The sequence below is a fragment of the Ovis canadensis genome, chromosome 15 (assembly GCF_042477335.2).
Source record: "Ovis canadensis isolate MfBH-ARS-UI-01 breed Bighorn chromosome 15, ARS-UI_OviCan_v2, whole genome shotgun sequence".
In the NCBI taxonomy this organism is placed as follows: domain Eukaryota; kingdom Metazoa; phylum Chordata; class Mammalia; order Artiodactyla; family Bovidae; genus Ovis; species Ovis canadensis.
Window position 1 is genome coordinate 21,599,452 of NC_091259.1, and position 19,966 is coordinate 21,619,417.

Here is a 19,966-nt window from a genome sequence, read left to right on the forward strand (position 1 = left end):
TGAGTGTACTGAAAGGCTCACCTTGTTTTTGGATATAAAGACATGCAGATGTGAATTCAAAGGTATGACAGAAGAAAATATAACTTGAGTTGCCAGATGCACCTGTTTGTGGCAGATTAAAGAGGCTCACATCCTAAGCTGATGAAAAGGATTTTCAAATAGGCATATGAAGGAATATCTACAAGAGTAAAAAAAAAGTTAACCATCAGAGCTATAAAAATGGCGTAATATTAGGTGCCATATTAATGTGTTACGTATATCAAAAGAAAATAATTTCAGTAGATTCTTAAAAAGTACTTGATAAAATTCAATGCCCACACCTAAATTTTTAAGTCTTAAAAACAGTAGTATGAATATATGTCCTTTACATAATGAAGAATATTTCAGCCAAAAATCCAACATTGTAATGAAGCGCCAAAGATATTCTCTTTAAAATAAAGAACAAGACAGTAATATTTCCTACTTTGTTCTAGATGTTTGCAACAATGCAACAGACACAAAAGTAAAACAAGAAATAAAACTACGGGAAAGGAAAAGGCATTTATTACTGAACATAATATGACTATATACAAGCCATCAGTTTCTGACTTACTTGACCAAAGATAGAAAAGTTAAGAGAAAGGATGTGGATATATTGAGAGCAGGAGTAGATACAGCATCTATTTCCATATTTTTCCTAAGTTCTTTTTTCTCTAAATAGAGGGACACTTGTTAGAATAGAGAAAGGGTTCCTTTTATTGCTCTGCACCTGCCCTTTTACACTGGACTCATCTCCATTTGACATGAAAGTACACCAACAATCCATGTGCCTCTACCTAACAGAATACTTATAAACCTCTCTTGGTTCTAGAAATAAACTTAGCATTAGCAAGACCACATCCTCCTCAGGGTTAAGGGAGAAAGCATTCAGTGCCCAGGAATTTGCAATCAGTATCTCTCTCTCCAACTCTGCAATTTTCCAGGAATCTCATGCTCCTTAGAAAAAGGTCTCAAGAATGACTAATGCGCAATAAATGTGTAAAACTCAGTAGTTTTCTTATATACTGTCAATAATTATTTAGAAGATACAATATGGGAAAATTCCATTTACACTAGTGAACAAAACAGTTACTAGGCCTAATCTTAAGAAGAAAAGCATAGCTTTAAATGTACAGGAATAAAGTTTACTGTGGAATAGAAAAGGAAATGTGAATAAAAGAGATAAGAATATTTATGGGAGGTATTAATAATAAATTATACAAGAAGTTATATCTTCTTAAATTCTTCATTCAGCTTTGTGAACACAGCCTTAAAGTTTGCCTGGAAGAACAAATGTATGAGAATAAATAACATTTTCAAAGCACAAAATGAAGTAGAAGGACTTGCCCCCACCAGATTTTTATAAAAATAATTATAAAATTTCAATAAGTAAAGGAATGTAGTACTGACGTGAGAAAATCAGATCAGTAGTGGGAAGGTCAGATGCTAAACAAAATCTTAGCATGTATGTGAAATGCATGATAAAGGATGCACAGAAAATCGACAGAATGATTAAACTGTCTGATGATTGAATATGGGGGAGTTGATTACCTTGTAAAAATAAAGATGCCTAAACATGAATATTGTTGGTTTTCTCCTGCATCCTTTTGAATTTTTTTTATAATCAAGGAGGAAAGTTCTAAATAGTATTTCTGGGGTGTCCTATAAAAGCCCATCCAATATAGAGATTAAAATGATGAGAAAAGCTCTGGAGGAGTCAGGATTTGACTCTGCTACTGTCTAGTTGTGTAAGCTTGGTTAAATTATTTCATCATCATGAGTGTCCTAAGATAAAGGATTATTCCTAAAATAAAGGATTTGAATTTTCCTCAGTTTCCCCATCCAACTCTAAAATTACATGTTCTGAAGTATGAAAGGATCAAATCTAACTACCATGCAAAACAACATCTTTGTAGGGCATTGTGACATGAAATCTAGAGTCCGGTTGTCTGTTCCAGCCTTGGTTCCAATATTTACTGGTTCTGTCATCTTTGGAAAGTTTTTCATCTTCTCTGTATCTGTTTCCTCAATGAGAAATAAACTGGGAATATTGATAGTACTTTGTAGGTTTGTTGTCAGAAATAAAGCAATGTATGCAAGTGCCTAAAATGTTGCCTGGCCTTTACCTGCTCAGTAATATTTTTATTTCAACTTGAGAAAAAATTATGCCAGGAGCATAATTCCAACACCACCTACCCATCCATTCGAGCACAATGAAATCAAGGCCCTCTTCCTGACCCTTGTGAAGGAGATTCTGACACATATTAGTAGGAAATGCATGCTGTGTTTAGGAGAAGAACTCTTCAGATGATTCTGATTCTCTGCCCTTTTGTTTCACTCCCAATCTTAAACACTATTAGCACTATCTTTGAAATAGAGCATCAGTTATTCAAACTCTATAACAGGTGAGTAACACTGGGCATTAGCATATTTAAGACTGGTAAATTCAGTGGAATAAAAATTTTAAATTCAGTTTTTTGATAGTTAAATGCATGTGAAGGAGGGTCCATTTGATTTTTTTTTCTCAACACAACAGTTACTATTTCCAGAACAGTTTTCAACTAATTCAGTTTGGGAAGTGCTAGACAGAGTTTAAATTCATTTTAACACTCATAAATCAAGCATGTACCAACAATATACTTTTATATCCAAAGGTGGATGAAAGTCTAGTCAAAATTGAATTCTATTAAGCTGCTATTTCATTTTCCAACTGTATTCATAAATGGCTATTATTAGTGTTTTTTTTTAAATTTTAAATTAAAATTAGGCCTTTAAAGCCTGAGGTCCCCAGTGCAAATATATGCTATTGTTCAGTAGTTTTATTACTGCTTTATTTTGGCCACTCTAGCACCTCAATAAGGTGTTTTGTTAAAGATGGTTACATACTAAAAGTTTCCCTGAAGTCTAAAATAAGATTTATACAACCCTTTTAGTAACTAAATTAAAAGATTTCTTCATGTTTAATTTCACTTTTGTTTTATTTCAACTGAAATCAAAGTCAGAATCACTCATGGATGTTAATACTATTGATCGGTTTTATTTGCTCTAATCCCTTGTTGAGCATGTTCTACTTGTCTGGAAACACTCAGGTAGTTGTTAATGTCTTCACAATGCCCAGAGCAGGGACAGGTGTTCTTTGATGACAGTTTGGATCAAGGAAGAGGTTGTGTTTGACAGAGAACATTTCCACAGCCATAGTAAACCTTGACCCAAGAGAAATGGGAAACAGTAGGAACCTTCTCTTATCATATCGCCTGACCCTCCACAAGAGATGATTCCGTGGACCAAACTGAGTGAGTGGGAAAGTAGGCTTTTACATTTGGCACAAAAAAAGAGAAGACATAACTTTTCTTAATTGATATGGAAAATCCTAAATCTGTGGCATCAGAAAGGATATTGAGTTTTTATAGCCATTGTGGTTCTGGCTAGGGTAGCAATTTCCTGTACAGTTTCATATGTAACACGTTTTAGAGATAAGGAATAAGAGAGGAGTTCATTCACATACTGAGCAATCTACCTTTAGAGGTTTTCTTCCTTGCTGTAATTGTCAAGTTGATAATTAAATTTGAGTGCATAGAGGATGATTTTGCTTTTTTCCACAAAATATCTTAATATTTCCTAAACAGTTTTCCCTTAATAAGTTTGGAAAGTGAAGATGATTTGAAATAAGGACTTGAAACTTTGTGTTAGAAGTCAGTGAATCTGGAAAATGGAGATTTTCTTGGTGACTGGATAAGTCACTGAGCCAGCTAGAAAATTAGAGTAATTAAGCAATTTCATTTTATAGCATTAATTTCTTAGCCTTGGAGAAAGGAACCCATTGTATTCAGATAACTTTTTTTTCTGCCAGATTCTAATATTTATTTTAAATTAATTTCAGATTCTTTTAGTGACCACTATACTCACTTTGAAAGAGTTGTGAAAGCTCTTCTGATCAATGCTCTAGATGGATCTTTTCTGGGAACATTATATGGTAAGTTAATAATATAAATGGAGCAATCAGGGATTCTTTTTTTCCAATTTTTAAACAATCTCATTGTTCTATATGTGTATGTGTATATTAAATAAAACCAAGGAGACCCAATCTTAAGGCCCTCCAATTGTTCACTCTAGGATCAACTACACCAAAAGTCCATTCACATCACACACTTGTTAGTGTTTATTATTTGTAATATGTGGAAGTACAAAAGGAATATTTTCCCTCTCCTTTGAGAGTTCACAGTGAACTTGAGGATATAGGGCATATATTAATAAAGCAATAGGGTACCTCAACACCCATGCATTGTCCCAGCCTAAGCTCTAAGCTCTTTTAATTTCACCAAAAGTTACATGCTTTTTTATGCTTTTGTGCCTTGCTGTTTCTCATTAGAGTATAATCCCTTTTTTACTGTAGATTTTCTGAGTAAGTGTAAAGTCATTTCCACTATGAAAGTTATCTGTAACCCACTTAAGTAATATTTCTCATTCCCTTATCTGTGCTGTTATTCTGAGTGTGGTGGCACTGATATATATGCACTTCTCAAATGTATTGAAACTGTATTTTTGCCTTCCTCCCTTCTTTAAGAGTGTGGAAAGAACCATACTTGCTATATACACACCCCTTGCATCTAGCTCAGAATCTGCCTCTTAATAAAGACTATAAATAATGCTGAATATCTACCTACATGCCGAAGCAAGCTTTCATTCAAACTGTATTGAACAAATATCCATTGAGTGTCTACTAAGGGCCAGGCAATATTTGAGAAAAACTGCAGGAATATGGCAATGACTATATGACATAGACAGATCTTGCCCTTGTGTTGCTTAAAGTCTACTGGGAGAGACAGACAATGAGTAAACAAAGATATGATGTCAGCTAATGGCACCCTACTCCAGTACTCTTGCCTGGAAAATCCCATGGACGGAGGAGCCTGGCAGGCTGCAGTCCATGGGGTCGCTAAGAATTGGACACGACTGAGCGACTTCTCTTTCACGTTTCACTTTCATGCATTGGAGAAGGAAATGGCAACACACTCCAGTGTTCTTGCCTGGAGAATCCCAGGGACGGGGGAGCCTGGTAGGCTGCCATCTATGGGGTCGTGCAGAGTCGGACACGACTGAAGCGACTTAGCAGCAGCAGCAGCAGGGATTAGTTCTTGAAAAATTATAAAACAGGATAAGGAGATCAAGAGTATAGATTTCTGTGTTAGATTGCTCAAAAAGGTCCCCCAAGTGTTACCTTGTGAACAGAAACCTGAATGAAGTGAGGGAGGAAGCAACGCGTGAATCTAGCAGAGAGTGCAGCAAGCATAAAGACCCTCAGGAAAGAATACGTTTGAGGTGTTCAGGGAACAATTAGAGGGCCTGTGTGGTTTCTTCCATTCCCTAATACTCTGATGGAATGATTTCCTTTAACCTTACTGGTTTGTTTGTTTGGTTTTTATTTATTTAAAATGTTTCTAATCAACCTTTTGTGCCTTGCTTAAAGCTATGGGAAGAAATCCTTAACTATTCCATTATTTAAATATTTTATAAGGGCAAAGTGATTGTTTTTGTTGTTGTTATTGTTCCCCTGAACAGATGGCACCAGGCAGAAATCCTACGCACAAGATATGTTGACTTCTCTTCATTATTTGGATAACCGCTTTGTTCAGCCTCGTCTAGAGAATTTAGTCTCTAGAAGTCGTTGGAAAGAGCAATACAAGGTATACAGTTTTATTTGTTTTTGAATCTCTGGTTGAAGGTGGGGTGGGATAGGAGTGAGAGTCTTCTTGGAATTTCAATAACCAGTCACACTTCTTTAATTAATCTTCTAAATTATTAGCATTTTTCTTTGTTAGATAATCAGCTTGTTTCTTGTCTCTTCTAAGGCTATAATTGTTTTAATAATTCCCACTTGTTATATCTATCCAATAATTAAGTAGTTATAAATGATAACTCTAAAACCTCTCTAGGGCTTAACCCATCTGGTAAAATGAGGAAATTGTCTCACAGGCTGTTAACTGTTGCAGTAAAAAAGAGTTCCATTGTTAAAGAAGGTTGGGAAACAGTAGGTTTAACTTAACTGCTGGAGGGCTTTTCAAGAAGCATTATGTAAATCATCAAGAGGGCAATATAAAATATAATACTTTCCAAATTTGTGTTTTATTATGAGGCTCCTTTTCTTCGTAAAATACCTATTATTACCTTCTAGGATATTGGTTCCCATAATATAATTAGGGAAGCCCTGACCTACATAGTCTTTGACATCCTTCTCCACCTTAAGATTTTGTAATTCTACCAATTTGGGGGAAGATTCTTTTTAATTTATAAGATCTAATTGATTCCATGTTATCCCCCTAGATTTCTATTTTATGATCTCTAATCGTAGAGGCCGTCCTATATGATTTACAAGACTTTTTTTCCTCCCTACTTCTAACTTTTTATCTTTTAATAATTAGCAAGAAGAAAAAGGCAAGATAGTAGAAGTTCAAGTTCCATAGTCAGTCTTTCTAGCACCTAAATAATTAGCTACTCTACCTCATTTTGTGTCAGGAGATTTGGCTTCATCCAATGCCTGTTCAGCCTTGTATTACTTGAAGATAAATTAGCTACAGATGGTTTAGGTTTAAGGGACAGTTATGGATTACAAAAGAAAAAAAGAGAAGACTTCAATTCGGAGGATAGATTGAGTTTAGGGGGCTTCCCTGGTGGCTCAGCTGGTAAAGAATCCACTTGCAATGTGGGAGACCTGGGTTGGGAAGATCCCCTGGAGAAGGGAAATGCTACCCACTCCAGTATTCGGACCTAAAGAATTCCATGGACTATCCAGTCCTTGGGGTCACAAAGGGTCGGACACGACAGTAACTTTCAGTCACTTGAGTTTAGGGCCACTGAATATTTCTTTTTGACTTTGAGTGATTTTAACTTTCATGAATTCCAGTTTCTTCCTCAGATAGAGAAAATACCTACTTTAAAGGAAATATTTACTAATTTTCAAGTACATGGCACAGCTCTTAAGATATGGTATAATATATATCATTGTCTTTAATAGAAATAAAAATAGCATATTGATCATTTAATTTTGCCAAGTAATATATATCCAAATAAAATATTTTATCTGATCTTCAGATTAGCCTCCCAAGAAAGGTACTACTAGTTCCTCTATTTTAAAAATGAGAAAATTGTAACCCAGAAAAAACTGAGGCTACACAGCTAGTAATTAGTCAGACCAGTGTTTGAACCAAGCACAAACCTTAGGTCTAGGGTTTCTCAGACTTCAAAGCCCATCAATTCTGCTGTAATATGTTTTCCATACTATGATAGGTTATACAGAATTTGGATAACCCAATGTTGAAATAATAACTGTAAGTTACAAGATAATATTAGCTTTAAAATTCAGACACATAGATAATCAACTCAGTACGATCTTGTTCAAAGTAGGTTATGCTGCAAGAAATAAATAATGTGACACAGTAAACCAACAACAAAAACCTCAACAGCTGAACTAAACAAAGTTTTATTTTTCACTTGTATGTTCACTGTGAGTCAGTAGGGGTGCTCTATTAATTGTAGTCACTCAGGGAGCCAAGCTGATAGAACTTTCATCTCAGTATGTGCTGTGAATTCCAGAGAAGCAGGAAGGGAAGATGAGTAGTCACCTGTTTACCCTGAATGTTAGCCTGTACTGACACATGTCATGAAGTACCATGAAATAAGAGAAACAATAAAAAGGACAAGACAGTGTTGCTGTGAATTATAAATGTAAAAAGGAAACTCTACTGGATACTTAATTACTGTCAGGCTGATAGAGAATGCAGATTAGTGACCCTGTTAATATGCTCATTGTGTGCAGCTCAAATATTGTGGTAGGCTAATCCACACTACTAATTAGAATAGGAGTGTCTAGCACAGGCCTAGAGCTTAAGCAAAACTGCTCAAGCACAAGTAATTTCACAGCTTCATAAAGCTTATTTATGAATGCCAAATATTTTCTCTGTTTATTCATTCCTAACTCAGCTATTAGACTGGCCATAGCAATACTGGCAATCTAACAATCCTAGTTCAAACTTGTTTGTTTTCATAGTACTTTAGTAAGCAACCACAGGAGAATTAAATTATTTCTGTGATATTTTGTGGAAAATATAATTCACGCAATAGAGACTAAATGTGATCTTTTTTTTTCTCGATTTTTATTAACCTGAATGAATTGATCTTTTAGTTATATTATCCTGAATTTTTTTTCTGCTTATTCTTTCCTATTTTAACTGATTACAACATCTGAAGAAAAGGAGAGAGATGATAAGTAAATTAAAACCTTAGTAGTAACTTACAAGTTTGAGAGAAATGAAGCTAGTTTCTTTCTTAATCTGGTCTCTTTTAACAGCCTAAGTTATAAATTCATTTTTAAAATTTAAATATATCTTGTCAAACACCTACTGTGTGCTCAATACCAAAGTGAGACATACCAGTATGTTTTGCTCTTACATCTTATTCTATTATTATGATTCCTATTCTTAATTTTAATTTGGTTGGGCTCTTATGTTTGATTTTGTTATTGTCTTTCTTATCCTTTAAACTTTCATTACATTTTGAAATTATTTTCAGGAGCGAGTAGAAAATTATTCTAGTGTAAGTATCCAACCGAAGAATCCTGAGAACTGTTCCTGCCAGGCTTGTGGGTTGCATCGCTACTGTAAATACTCAGTGCATTTATCAGGAAAGCTGTATAACACCAGGACCATGGAAACAGATGATTTCATGTCACATGATAAACAGGTATTTTTTCCGCCTCTCATTTTAGTTCTCAAAAATCAGAAATTTTCACTAAGCCTGCATGGTTAGCCAGTTCTTTTCACAAATGGAGAAAGCACCAGGAGAAGAAAAAAGAGCACGGGGAAAGAGTGTGCCATTTTTTAATGTGAAAATGTGTATTATACATCAGATTCACTCCAGATTCAGTCAGGTACTAAAATCAGTGCATATTGTCTAAGTGTACATCACCCAAACTAGGAGAGGGTCAGGAGTCTGAGGGAGAGGGGATAAGGATGAAAAAGGAGGTAACTGAGCCAGAGGAAGCAGAAATCCTTTTTGAGTCCCAAGGAGAATTTGATCCCGATGGAAATTTTAGAGCAGATCATCTACCAAATTGACAATCTATAAACAAACAATTAAAGATGGCAACCCACTCCAGTACTCTTGCCTGGAAAATCACATGGATGGAGGTGCATTGTAGGCTACAGTCCATGGGGTTACAAAGAGTCAGGCACAATTGAGTGACTTCACTTCACTGTAGATGGTAAAGGGTCTGCCTGCAGTGTCAGAGACCAGGGTTTGATCCCTAGGTTGGGCAATCCCCTGGAGGAGGGCATGGCAACTCACTCCAGTATTCTTGCCTGGAGAATCCCATGGACAGAGGAGCCTGGCGGGCTACAGTCCATAGGGTCACACAGAGTCAGACACAAATGAGTGACTAACACTTTCAGATTCACCCCAGTGATGAGGTTTCAAGGAAAACTGTGCTTCAACTTAGACTACATCAGAGGTGTTTCAGAGCCTAGAACCATTACTGTATATTTAAGGTACTACTAATTTTGAATGAATAGACAAAACAGAAGAAAATATTTGAAATATTGAAGAAAAGTATTTGATAAACAAGAGCAGACCAGTGCAGTGTGAAGACAAAAAAAAAGATGCAGATGCAGACTACTTCTATTTATTTTTTTTACTCTTTGTAAAATGATTACACTTATAAAAAATATTAAAGTTGAAAGCTTCCTCTAGACTTCCCTCTGTAGATTCCTCATCCACTGATACAGAGGACCAACTGTATATTTATTTCTAAAAATCCATGTCTACATGGGTTCATGCAATTCAAACCTATGTTGTTCACGGTTTAACTATACTATTTTTACACCTGTGGTTGGTTTAATATACAGATAGAGAACCCCAGATGTAAAACTTGGGCATCTGCAGATTTTGGTATCAGGGAGGGTCCTGGAACCAACCCCTGAGGATAGTGAGGAGTGGCTATAGTTTTAGCTACAACAGTCTTGGATAGGGTACTGAGATCAGAGCCCTGGACCACCAGCTTGTGGTGATATCTGAGGGCATTAGAGGAGAAGAAAATCACCTGGAGGAAAGAGACGTGAGATCTGAAAGGCAGTTAGGAGGACGAACAAGTGTTTTAGTTTTGCCCAGAGTCTGTCCAGACTCCTCAAGACACTTAAGATCCGGTGAGAAGAGGCATTAAGTTTCAGGCAGATGGCCATGTGTAACAAAAAAGGTGAAAAGTGAAAGTGTTAGTCGCTCAACCGACTCCAACTCTTTGCGACCCCATGGACTGTATGGCTCCTCTGTCCATGGAATCCTCCAGGCAATAATACTGGAGTGAGTTGCCATTCCCTTCTCCAGAGGATCTTCCTGACCCATGGATTGCACCTAGTTCTCCTGCACTCAGGCAGATTCTTTACCATTTGAGCCGCCAAGGAAGCCTAGCCACGTGTAATGCATCCATGCAAAGAACAGGCTGAGAGGGAATAGAATCCCTTAACTCAGCTTGTTGCACTTTGGTTTTTAGCTGTTCTTTGTCACTCAGTCATGTCCGACTCTTTGCGACCCCATGGACTGTAGCCCGCCAGGCACCTCTGTCCATGGGATTCTCCAGGCAAGAATGCTGGAGTGGGCTGCATGCCCTCCTCCAGGGGATCTTCCCAACCCAGAGATCGAACCCAGGTCTCCTGCATTGCAGGCGGATTCTTTACGTCTGTGCCACCAGGGAAGCCCAGTGTTCCTAGAGACCTGGAAATAGACAATAGACTTCTTCCCATCCCTCTTTCCTTGAAGATCTTTTCTCTTTCTTCTCCATACTTTAATTTCCTTAAGGAACTGATTGCTTCTCTGTATATGAGGGCCTAACGAAATACCTCAGAAAGCTATCCACAGTGTTAAAAACGTGTTTAAAATGTGCATAATGCATGTTTCATTGTATTTCCTTGCTTTAATTTGTTAAAGTGTTGATTTACATTTCCACGTGTTGTGTCTAATAAATTACAGATCAGATTATTTCTATTGCTTTGCAGTCACCATCTTCTGCTTTAGGAAAATTTGATGACAATTGTTAGCTTTGTTTCTGATTGATCTTTGGCTATGTCAGGCCCCTAGTTCACACTGATAACTGAGATGACTTGGTTATCTTCAGATTTATCAGATTTATCAGAACTATACTAACCCTACACAGTGGATTAATGATCATTTACATATCTCTTAACTTATCTGCTCTGAGGTAATCATCACAGAAGTTACCATTTCTCTTTCTCTCTGACAATTTTTTAAAATATTGTCTATCTTGTTAGAATAGCATCTCTATTTTTTCTTTCTTTCTTTTGATTTTGGCTACACTGTGTGGCTTGTGGGATCCTAGTTCCCCAACCAGAGACTGAACTTGGGCCCTTGGCAGTGAAAGCACTGAGTCCTAACCACAGAGCCACCAGATAATTTCCCCCAAGTAGTGTCCTTAATGTTTAGAAATGCAATTAGTTAATTAAAAGTACTCTCTAAATACATTTATGGACATGTAAGGACACTACTCTAGCAGTATAGATTTGATTTACTTGTTTTTAGAACTTCATGTAAATAGAATGCTACAGTATAAGCTGTGTTGTACTGTATACATTAATTCATAAGGTACAATTGGCTGTAGCAATGCACTAAAACAGGGAAGCGGTGAAAGGAGAGGTCCACTTGCGGTGTATGCAGCAACTATGTACATTTACTGTGTATATTTACTGCTTTTTATGAAGCCTTACTAATAATGATTTAGGCTCATCCATATAAAATGTGCTCATATTTGGGGAAAAAAAAAATAGTATGAGAATATCCTAAAGGTAATTTTGGGTTTATTAACTTCCAGGGTCGATAAACTTAAGTGTAAGGTAAACACCAAGAGGATAGGAATTAGAAATGAAAAGGATTTTCAATAGATAGTTTTGTTTCATACTGGGAAAAGAAAATAGAAAATCTTAAACACTTCTCCTCTCCTTTTGTTCCAACTCAAAATCTCTATACAAATAAATTCTTGTTTTGTGGAAATACAGAATACAATGTAATAAAAACAAAAAATTGTATTATTTGTCTACCATATTTTATCCAGAGCAGCCGTAAGAGATTTTTCCTGCATCATCTACTTGAAAGGTAGAAATGGACTTCCCCGTAGAGTTCACTGCAAGTGTTGGAGTATCTTTTTACTTAAAGTGGGAGGTATTGGCAAGTGAACTGTAATTTATATGACTGGTTTGATGATAATGTTTCAATGGGAACAATACTTACAGTAAGCAAGCCATGAACAGTAATACCTGATTGTTTCTGATGATCTGAAAAACAGATTTTCCCAAATCATAAACAGAAATATAGATGTGCTTTTCATCAGCATTTTGAAATTCTAAGAAACATTTGAAAATATCCCAAATGCCATCTTCACAAGACGATGCATCAAAGTTGACTGTTACTGACCATCATATTTAGCTTTTATTCATTTTTGCCAATATACTTTTGTATTGTTTATTTAACTCGTCGCCTGTGTGATCCCTACAGTGTGATTTCAGAAAAACAGCACAGTTCTTTGCCAGATAGAATACAAGTTGCATAGGTCAGTAATGTAACTATATCACTCTCACTGAATTCATGAAAGCATAACCCATCATGTATGTAGACACAAAGACAAATAACATAAATTAGGAGAAAGTTTGTCTATTTCCTGAGGTTACTCCATGAGAATAAGATTGGTCACGTTATAAAGTTTGAAGTCCTTTCTGATGCATTTTCTACAATGAGTGAAATAATGTAGGTACAGTTACATTTAATGAGGTCAGTGCAGTGACACTGTTTCCCAATTTTAGCTATAGATGCGTATAACAAAGTATACATTTAAAACATTCTAAAAGAGAATGGATGGTTGAGTTCACAAGAAGAGTATTCTTAATCATAAGATCCTAGAAGTCCACATAAACATAGAAATCAAAATTTTTACAGTTTGCTAGTAATAAAATATTAATGTTTATAATTACATCAGACTCATTAATTAAGGGGCTTCCCAGGTGGCTCAGCTGGTAAAGAATCCACCTCCAGTGCAGGAGACCTGAGTTTGATTCCTGGGTCGGGAAGATCCCCTAGAGAAGGGGTAGGCTACCCACTCCAGTATTCTTGGGCTTCGCTGGTGGCTCAGACAGTAAAGAATCTGCCTGTAATGTGGAGACCTGGGTTCGATCCCTGTGTCGGGAAGATCCCCTCGAGGACATAGCAACCCACTCCGGTATTAGGGCTTCCCGGGTGGCACTGGTGGTAAAGAACCTGCCTGCCAGTGCAGGAAAGGTAAGAGATGCAGGTCCCACCCCTGGGTGGGGAAGATCCCTGGAGAAGGCAGTGGAGCCCACTCCAGTATTCTTGCCCGGAGAATCCTATGGACAGGAGCCTAGGGGGTTACAGTCCATGTGGTCACAAAAAGTCAGAAACAACTGAAGTGACTTAGCACACATTGAAGTGAAGTGAAGTCGCTCAGTCGTGTCCAACTCTTTGCGACCCAGGGAACTGTAGCCCACCAGGTTCGTCCGTCCATGGGATTCTCCAGGCAAGAATACTGGAGCGGGTTTCCATTTCCTTCTCCAGGGGATCTTCCTGATCCAGGGATCGAACCTGGGTTTCCCGCATTGCAGGCAGACGCTTTAACCTCTGAGCACCAGGGAAGCCCACATTAATTCAGATAAAAATATAACTAAACAAAAAGTTATTTTTTACTTTGCATAATATTTTGGAAAAAAAATATATTTGGTTAAAAGTGCTGTATTTTTAATATTGGTGTGAGAGCCTGTTTCAGTTTACGTGTTTGTAACAGGAGTTCCCAACCTCTGGAATCTAATGCCTGATGATCTGAGGTGGAGCTGATGTAATAATGATAGAAATAAAGTTCTATCCCAAAATCATTCCCCTGTCCAGGTCTGTGGGGAAAAAGAAAAAAAAATGTTTTTCATGAACCTGGTTCCCGGTGCCAAAAATACTAGAGATTGCTGGTTTATAAGCTAGAAAATTATCATAATTCAGGCATTTTTACCTCAGTAACTGTATGTATATTAGCTTGCGTGCTTTTCTTGCTTTGGGGTATGGCTGTCTTTTTGCCTTACAAGCCATCTTTCTCCTCTTTCCCAAACTTGACTCACTGTTTTCTAAAGACTTAGTTCACACACCACCTAATTTAGAACCGTGCTTTTTTCTGGACTGTGTTAATTGTCCCTTCTCTGTATACCTTGATTGCCTCTTGTGCATTGCATTTGGCATGTTGTTTTATAATCACTTGTTTTTTTCTCCCAGCGGTGTACATTCCCCTGATACAGGAGGCGCATATTTTATTTCTGTATCTCCAGTGCTTAACTCAGTACTTGAAACATAGCAGTTGCTCGGTTTTTTGTTAACTTGGTTGTATAAATAAAAGAAGGTAAAGGAATTATTATATAAAAATTTTGAAAAATAATGCATGGATTCTATTTTAAAGAAAATCTGAGCACCAGAAAGGCTGTACTTCCTCTATTATATATTCATTTCATATACCAGATGATGTTTATTTCTTGATTTAGGTGTTTACTGTTGGCAGAATTTGTGCTGAGCGAACCAGAATTTACCATAAACTGAAACATTTTAAATTCGAGCTGTACCAAGAGTGTTGCTCCATTGCAAAGACAGAAGAGGTTGAGGATGAACAGGTTAAAGAAACAGTGAAAAGAATTTTCAACCAGTCAAAAAGCAGTGGCTGGATTAAGAAGGTAAGGTAAATATAGAAGAACCATTTCATTCAGTAGGTTCTGGAGCCTACTACTGATCAGCAAAAGGATGTGAATTATGAGAATAGAAGACAGTGACTTTTAAAAGAGAACCTCTCCCTCTCTCCCTGTCTTGGTATTTTCTCTTCTTCCACCCATTCCTGTCATGCTCATCATTGTTGTACCCTGAAGAGGTGCCCTGATGTTCTGTGTGTTCACTTAGCTCATCAGATACATTTTAATCAGCAGTAATATAGTCCTTAAATGAAGGACTTCTGTCCTTTCACTTTTATGTATGTGTGGTTTTCCTTGCATATATATTAAGTCCCCTTATTTTCTTTGACAAAGTGTAGGACTCACCTCTGCTTGTCTGCTTCCTATCTTTAGAACAGTTCTTGTGACGTGAGAGTGAAGAAGCCCCTGGTGCCAATCTGAGGAAAGGACCCCGGCTGCCAGTTCTAATACACCCACATCCTCTTCCTGAGGACATGGGACTGAGCAGTGAGCACTGTAACTGAAGATCAAGGGGAATGCAGAGGTTTCCGGCCACAGCACTGATTTTCATTCCCCCATATCCTGTTGATCACTAAATGTGATAGCAAGGATAAAGTGGGGATTTTGAAGAGTGCACTGGATTCCCGAAGATCTGCTGGCAGCTCATAAGCTCTGGTCTGCTCACAGAGCTTTTAGAATTGTTATGGTACATGGAAAGAATGCAAGGATACTAATATGATCGCAGTCTTCTAAAACACGTCCAGTTACATGACTGTGTAAGAGAGAACAGATAGGAGGTTTTCAGGTATCAACTCAGATAGGAGTTGATACTCAGATCAGTAGTATATTTAATCTTAAAAAAAAAAAAAAGCCTGGGTTATTTATATCAGGGAAATTTGTAAAAGAGGAAAATAAAAAGAGAGCTTAGAGAATAAACTTATGAGCCAAGGGAAAGAACACGAGAACAGACAAAACAGGAACTTCATAGGACATGGCATGTCCCACAGGGGTGTCCTGGGCCGGAGGAGGATATCAAGGTCAGTTTCCCTTTTGACAGTTACCACCCACCACAAACCACCAGCTGGGGGTCTCCTTGCCTGCTCCCCACATCTTGACCCTTCAGTCGTCTTGTTTCATTTTACTCTCTTCAGCTTTGTATCTTTTACTTTGCTTCCACTTCTCTCAGTTCAGCTCAGTTCAGTCGCTCAGTCATGTCCGACTCTTTGCGACCCCATGAATCGCAGCACGCCAGGCCTCCCTGTCCATCACCAACTCCCAGAGTTCACTCAAACTCAACGTCCATTGAGTCAGTGATGCCATCCACTTCTCTCAGTCACTCACAGTTCTTTCCTCCCTGTCCTTCTCTGTGCTTTTTCATCTGCCATGGGGAAGAGCCATCACTTATCTAGTAAGTCCCAACTTCGTTTTCCTCAGTGACATGAAACGTTTCTTTTTTTATTTTTATTTATTTATTTTTTGACATGAAATTCTTAAGTGCTTTTATTGATGCATTGAAGTGTTACCAATCCTCTAGTGGGGTTGAAAGACCTTTTGGGACACCAATTAAAAGAATTATGTACTAGGTGTAGCAAAATTACTGTGTATTGTACAAACTATATAATAATTTTATATATGGGAAAGAACATTAAACGTCTTACAGAAAGAAGTAAAGGTACTTCTCTAAGGTACATTTCCAAATCATGTACCTTAGAGAAAGCTTAACAAAGTTTGTGACAACAGAAGGGACCTACAAGAAGAAAAAGATTCTTAAGAAAGCCAAGTGTCACATTATGCTTAAAAAAGTAACAGCATTGGGCATTGAAAGTATTTCAGGATGCTGCATATTTAGGACAACATGCATATTTTTTCACATAAAATACCAAAGAATTTCATTTTCTTTTTGAGAGCCCTCCTACTTTAAAAATATTTGTCAATAGATGTTCTCAAAAGATTTTCTAGAAACCAAAAGTTTATTAGCCAATGTAAGCCCATAGGCATCTTTCTGTCCTATGATTAAATTGCAGAATTTATCAGTACCCTGACATTTCTCCACATGACTCCACCTCCCCATCAGAGTGTGTTTGCCTTCGAGTAGTAGCACTGCCTGTGTTCCTGTGATGCGTGCCGCCTTCTTGGCCACAGCTACCCTAAACCTTTAGAACCTGGGCTCTGTGCTCCTTGAGTGGTACGTCCATGGCTCTTTCTGCTCTTAGCTCTCAGCATGTGAGCCTCCTCTTTCACCTTGTACAAACTCTGTAGCTTATGTTTCACACCTTGCTTTTTCCCTTACCTGCCTCTTCTTCCTCCAAGCATTTTTCTTCCTCCAAGCATTTTTCTTCTTCCAAGCATTTGTCTTCCATTATCTTGGGCTCTCTCAGAATTTCTTCCCAAAGACCTGCCAACTAGACTGACTTCATTCTTCTTCTTCTTCCTCCTAACAATTTAACTAGGAGATCTGATTTTAACCTAACGATAATAAAAGGATAGGAGCAACTCAAGTGTAAGAAAATAAAATGATAAAATTATGATAAAATCAAAATATATAACGACTATAATAGTAATACATGCCTCATTCTAAATTAGAAGTGAAGAACAGAATGTCATATGCCACTGGCAAATGCTGACGAACAATTTTTCTTTGAGAGTACCTTTGATGGTGGGATTTCAAGTGGGAACTTGAAGACAGGATTGTTGGGATGAGGTAGTGAACACAGAAGACCAGGAAGTGAAAAAAGTATGTCCATAGGGACATCAGGTTTCAGTCCCTATCACCATAAACGTCAGAGCTATCAACACCATCTCTCGTTTTATTGGAAGCAGATGCAGAGCTCATAAGGAGAGCTAAGAAACCGTTAGGTCAGTTCATCTCCCCAGCAGAAGGAAGCACTTGAACTCTGTCAACCTTGAAATCTCCAAACCGTCCCAGTTCCTCTCTCCTCTTGTCCGGCCCTGGTCTTTACTCTCCCATCTTCATTGCTGTCACTCAGATTTAGGCCTTCATTACCTAAATTATTATAGTAGACTCATAACTAGCTTCCAAACCATTCTAGACTGGATGTTTTACCCTTTTAAATATATATATATATATATATATATACACACCTCAGATTATGTCAGTTTCCTGCCCTAACACCTTTGGCAGCCTTCCATTGCCTGTCACATTATTGCTAAGCTCTATAACCTAACATTTCATACTTTTTATTCTCTGACTACCTCTTTGCTTCAGTCTTCTCTCAGTTCCCCTGGAAAACCTCAGACTGCAGTCAAACCCCGTGCTTTCCTGTCTTGTCACTGTTTTGTGGATTTCTGTCTCCTAGAGAAAACACTCCACCAGACCGTCGCCTACCAAGTCTTTCTCCCTAGGACAGCTCAAATGCCACTCTTCCTGGTCACCTCAGCTAACCATAACCTCTCTTCAGAACCCTCATAGCAGTGTCTATATTGGTGAACTCTGTTCTCCTTAGAGGCAGGGAAAGCAATGGAAAGGGCATGGCAACCCACTCCAGTATTCTTCCCTGGAGAATCCCATGGATGGAGGAGCCTGGAGGACTATAGTCCATAGGGCCTCAAAGAGTCAGACATGACTGGAGCAACTTAGCATGTGTGTGCATTAGCAAAGTATTTGATATGTGTTTAACAAATTTTTGTTGAATAAGTTATTGAAGTTGTTACACTCCTGCTGTAAATATAATAGAAAACAATTTATCAGACAGTTATGAAGTTAATAATAATGTTCATTTTGATCTCTTATCAATGCTTTCTATGAATTAGAAATGATTATTTGAAATTGAGTCCCTGTTTATAATAAAAAGATACTTGTTCATGATTGCCATGAGATAAACTTGTTCCTATTTGTGTCTGTAGATTGAAAAGGCCTAGTTTATTTTCACTGCTTTGAGTAGAATAACTAGCTTTTCTATTATATACACAGAAATATGATCAACTTCAAGAATATCTCAGTTCTGCGGATTACTTTCAAGATGAGAAGTTTGATTGAATTTTAACACATTTCCTTCAGAGAAGATTTTGTAAATTCCTGTAAATGTAAAGATCGCAAGTCTTATTTCTCTGTATCATGTGACCTATTTATATGTTTTATGTATAGCTTCATGGCAAAATATCTTGTGTGAAACATGTTCATCTTAATTTCCATGAAACAATACTGCAGTCTAATAAAACTTTTATCTACTGTACATAGAATACACAAGCCTAACTTTAAGTGTATTTGAAAGTTATATAACAATGCCTTTATATCAGATGACTATCAAGTAAATGAGCTCTTCATGTCCTGTCAGTTTATTAGAAAACCATGTATTTTAAAAATCTATTTAGATTAACATCTATGTGTATTTGTTGCTGAATTCCTGCCCATATCTGCTTATTATCCTTTTGTAGTATTAAATGATCTTCACTAACATTTTTTACTGCCATCAATACCTAAATCAGTGGGCCATGGAAGAAGCCTCGGTGTTATGTTCAACTAAATTCTCTGGCATCACAATCAGACTACAGCTTACCCATTCCAAGTAGAGGAATGCTTTTTTCCCTTTTCCAAAGTGTCCCTTACAAATATATTTCAGGCCTGCAAAGTCTTCCAATCTTCACATTCAGGAATAATTTCATGATATGTATTTGCATAGGTCATAATGTTCTTTTTCCTGTCCAATTTTGTTTACAGGTAAATGAGTAAGATGTATTTTATTTATTTTTATCCATTACTCTTCCCCTATAAGTATTTATTAGGATCAAAAGATCTCAGAGAGACAAATTCTGCCAAAAATAGTTTAAAGTCACATTTTGGCATCTTCATTGCTTCTAAATTGCACTTCTAAATTTTCCCTTAATAGAATAAAGTAAAATGGTTTCAGAGTGAACAAATGGACCCTGGCTATTCTGTATCTTTAACTCTTAAAAGTGCCGTTCTAGTAGGGTCTAGTTCCCTGTGAATTTCAGATCCTTGTTTCTTCAAGTGTCAGTTGAACCTCACTTCATCTATTAATGTGGTTCATGGAATGGTCTTCATGATATACATTAAAAATTGCATTTTATTAAGTCCTTACATAGAGATTTAATATTTTCTACAATTAATTTTCCAATGTCATCCCTATTATGATTGTAAACAAAACAGGTAGAACTTACAAAGCTGTGAGAATACTGATGCTGACTTTCCATGTGAAGAATGCATACCT

The 19,966-nt window shown here is 37.2% G+C and overlaps 1 protein-coding gene across 25 annotated transcripts in view; it reads left to right on the top strand.

Moving 5' to 3' along the window:
* Positions 1-18,977, top strand: part of CCDC82 (coiled-coil domain containing 82) — a 32,002-nt gene extending 13,025 nt beyond the window's left edge. For 19 of the 25 annotated variants that reach the window (XM_069554900.1, XM_069554902.1, XM_069554913.1 and 16 more), the window contains 5 exons: positions 3,899-3,991; positions 5,578-5,702; positions 8,584-8,754; positions 14,601-14,786; positions 18,709-18,977. In XM_069554900.1, the coding sequence (XP_069411001.1) occupies positions 3,899-3,991; positions 5,578-5,702; positions 8,584-8,754; positions 14,601-14,786; positions 18,709-18,774 (641 nt within the window). In that variant the 3' untranslated portion in view covers positions 18,775-18,977. Of the gene's footprint in view, positions 1-3,898; positions 3,992-5,577; positions 5,703-8,583; positions 8,755-14,600; positions 14,787-15,170; positions 15,815-18,708 lie in introns of all 25 variants that reach the window. The other 6 variants (XM_069554919.1, XM_069554915.1, XM_069554916.1 and 3 more) reach the window with 1 other exon arrangement.
* Positions 18,978-19,966: the final 989 nt, after the last annotated feature.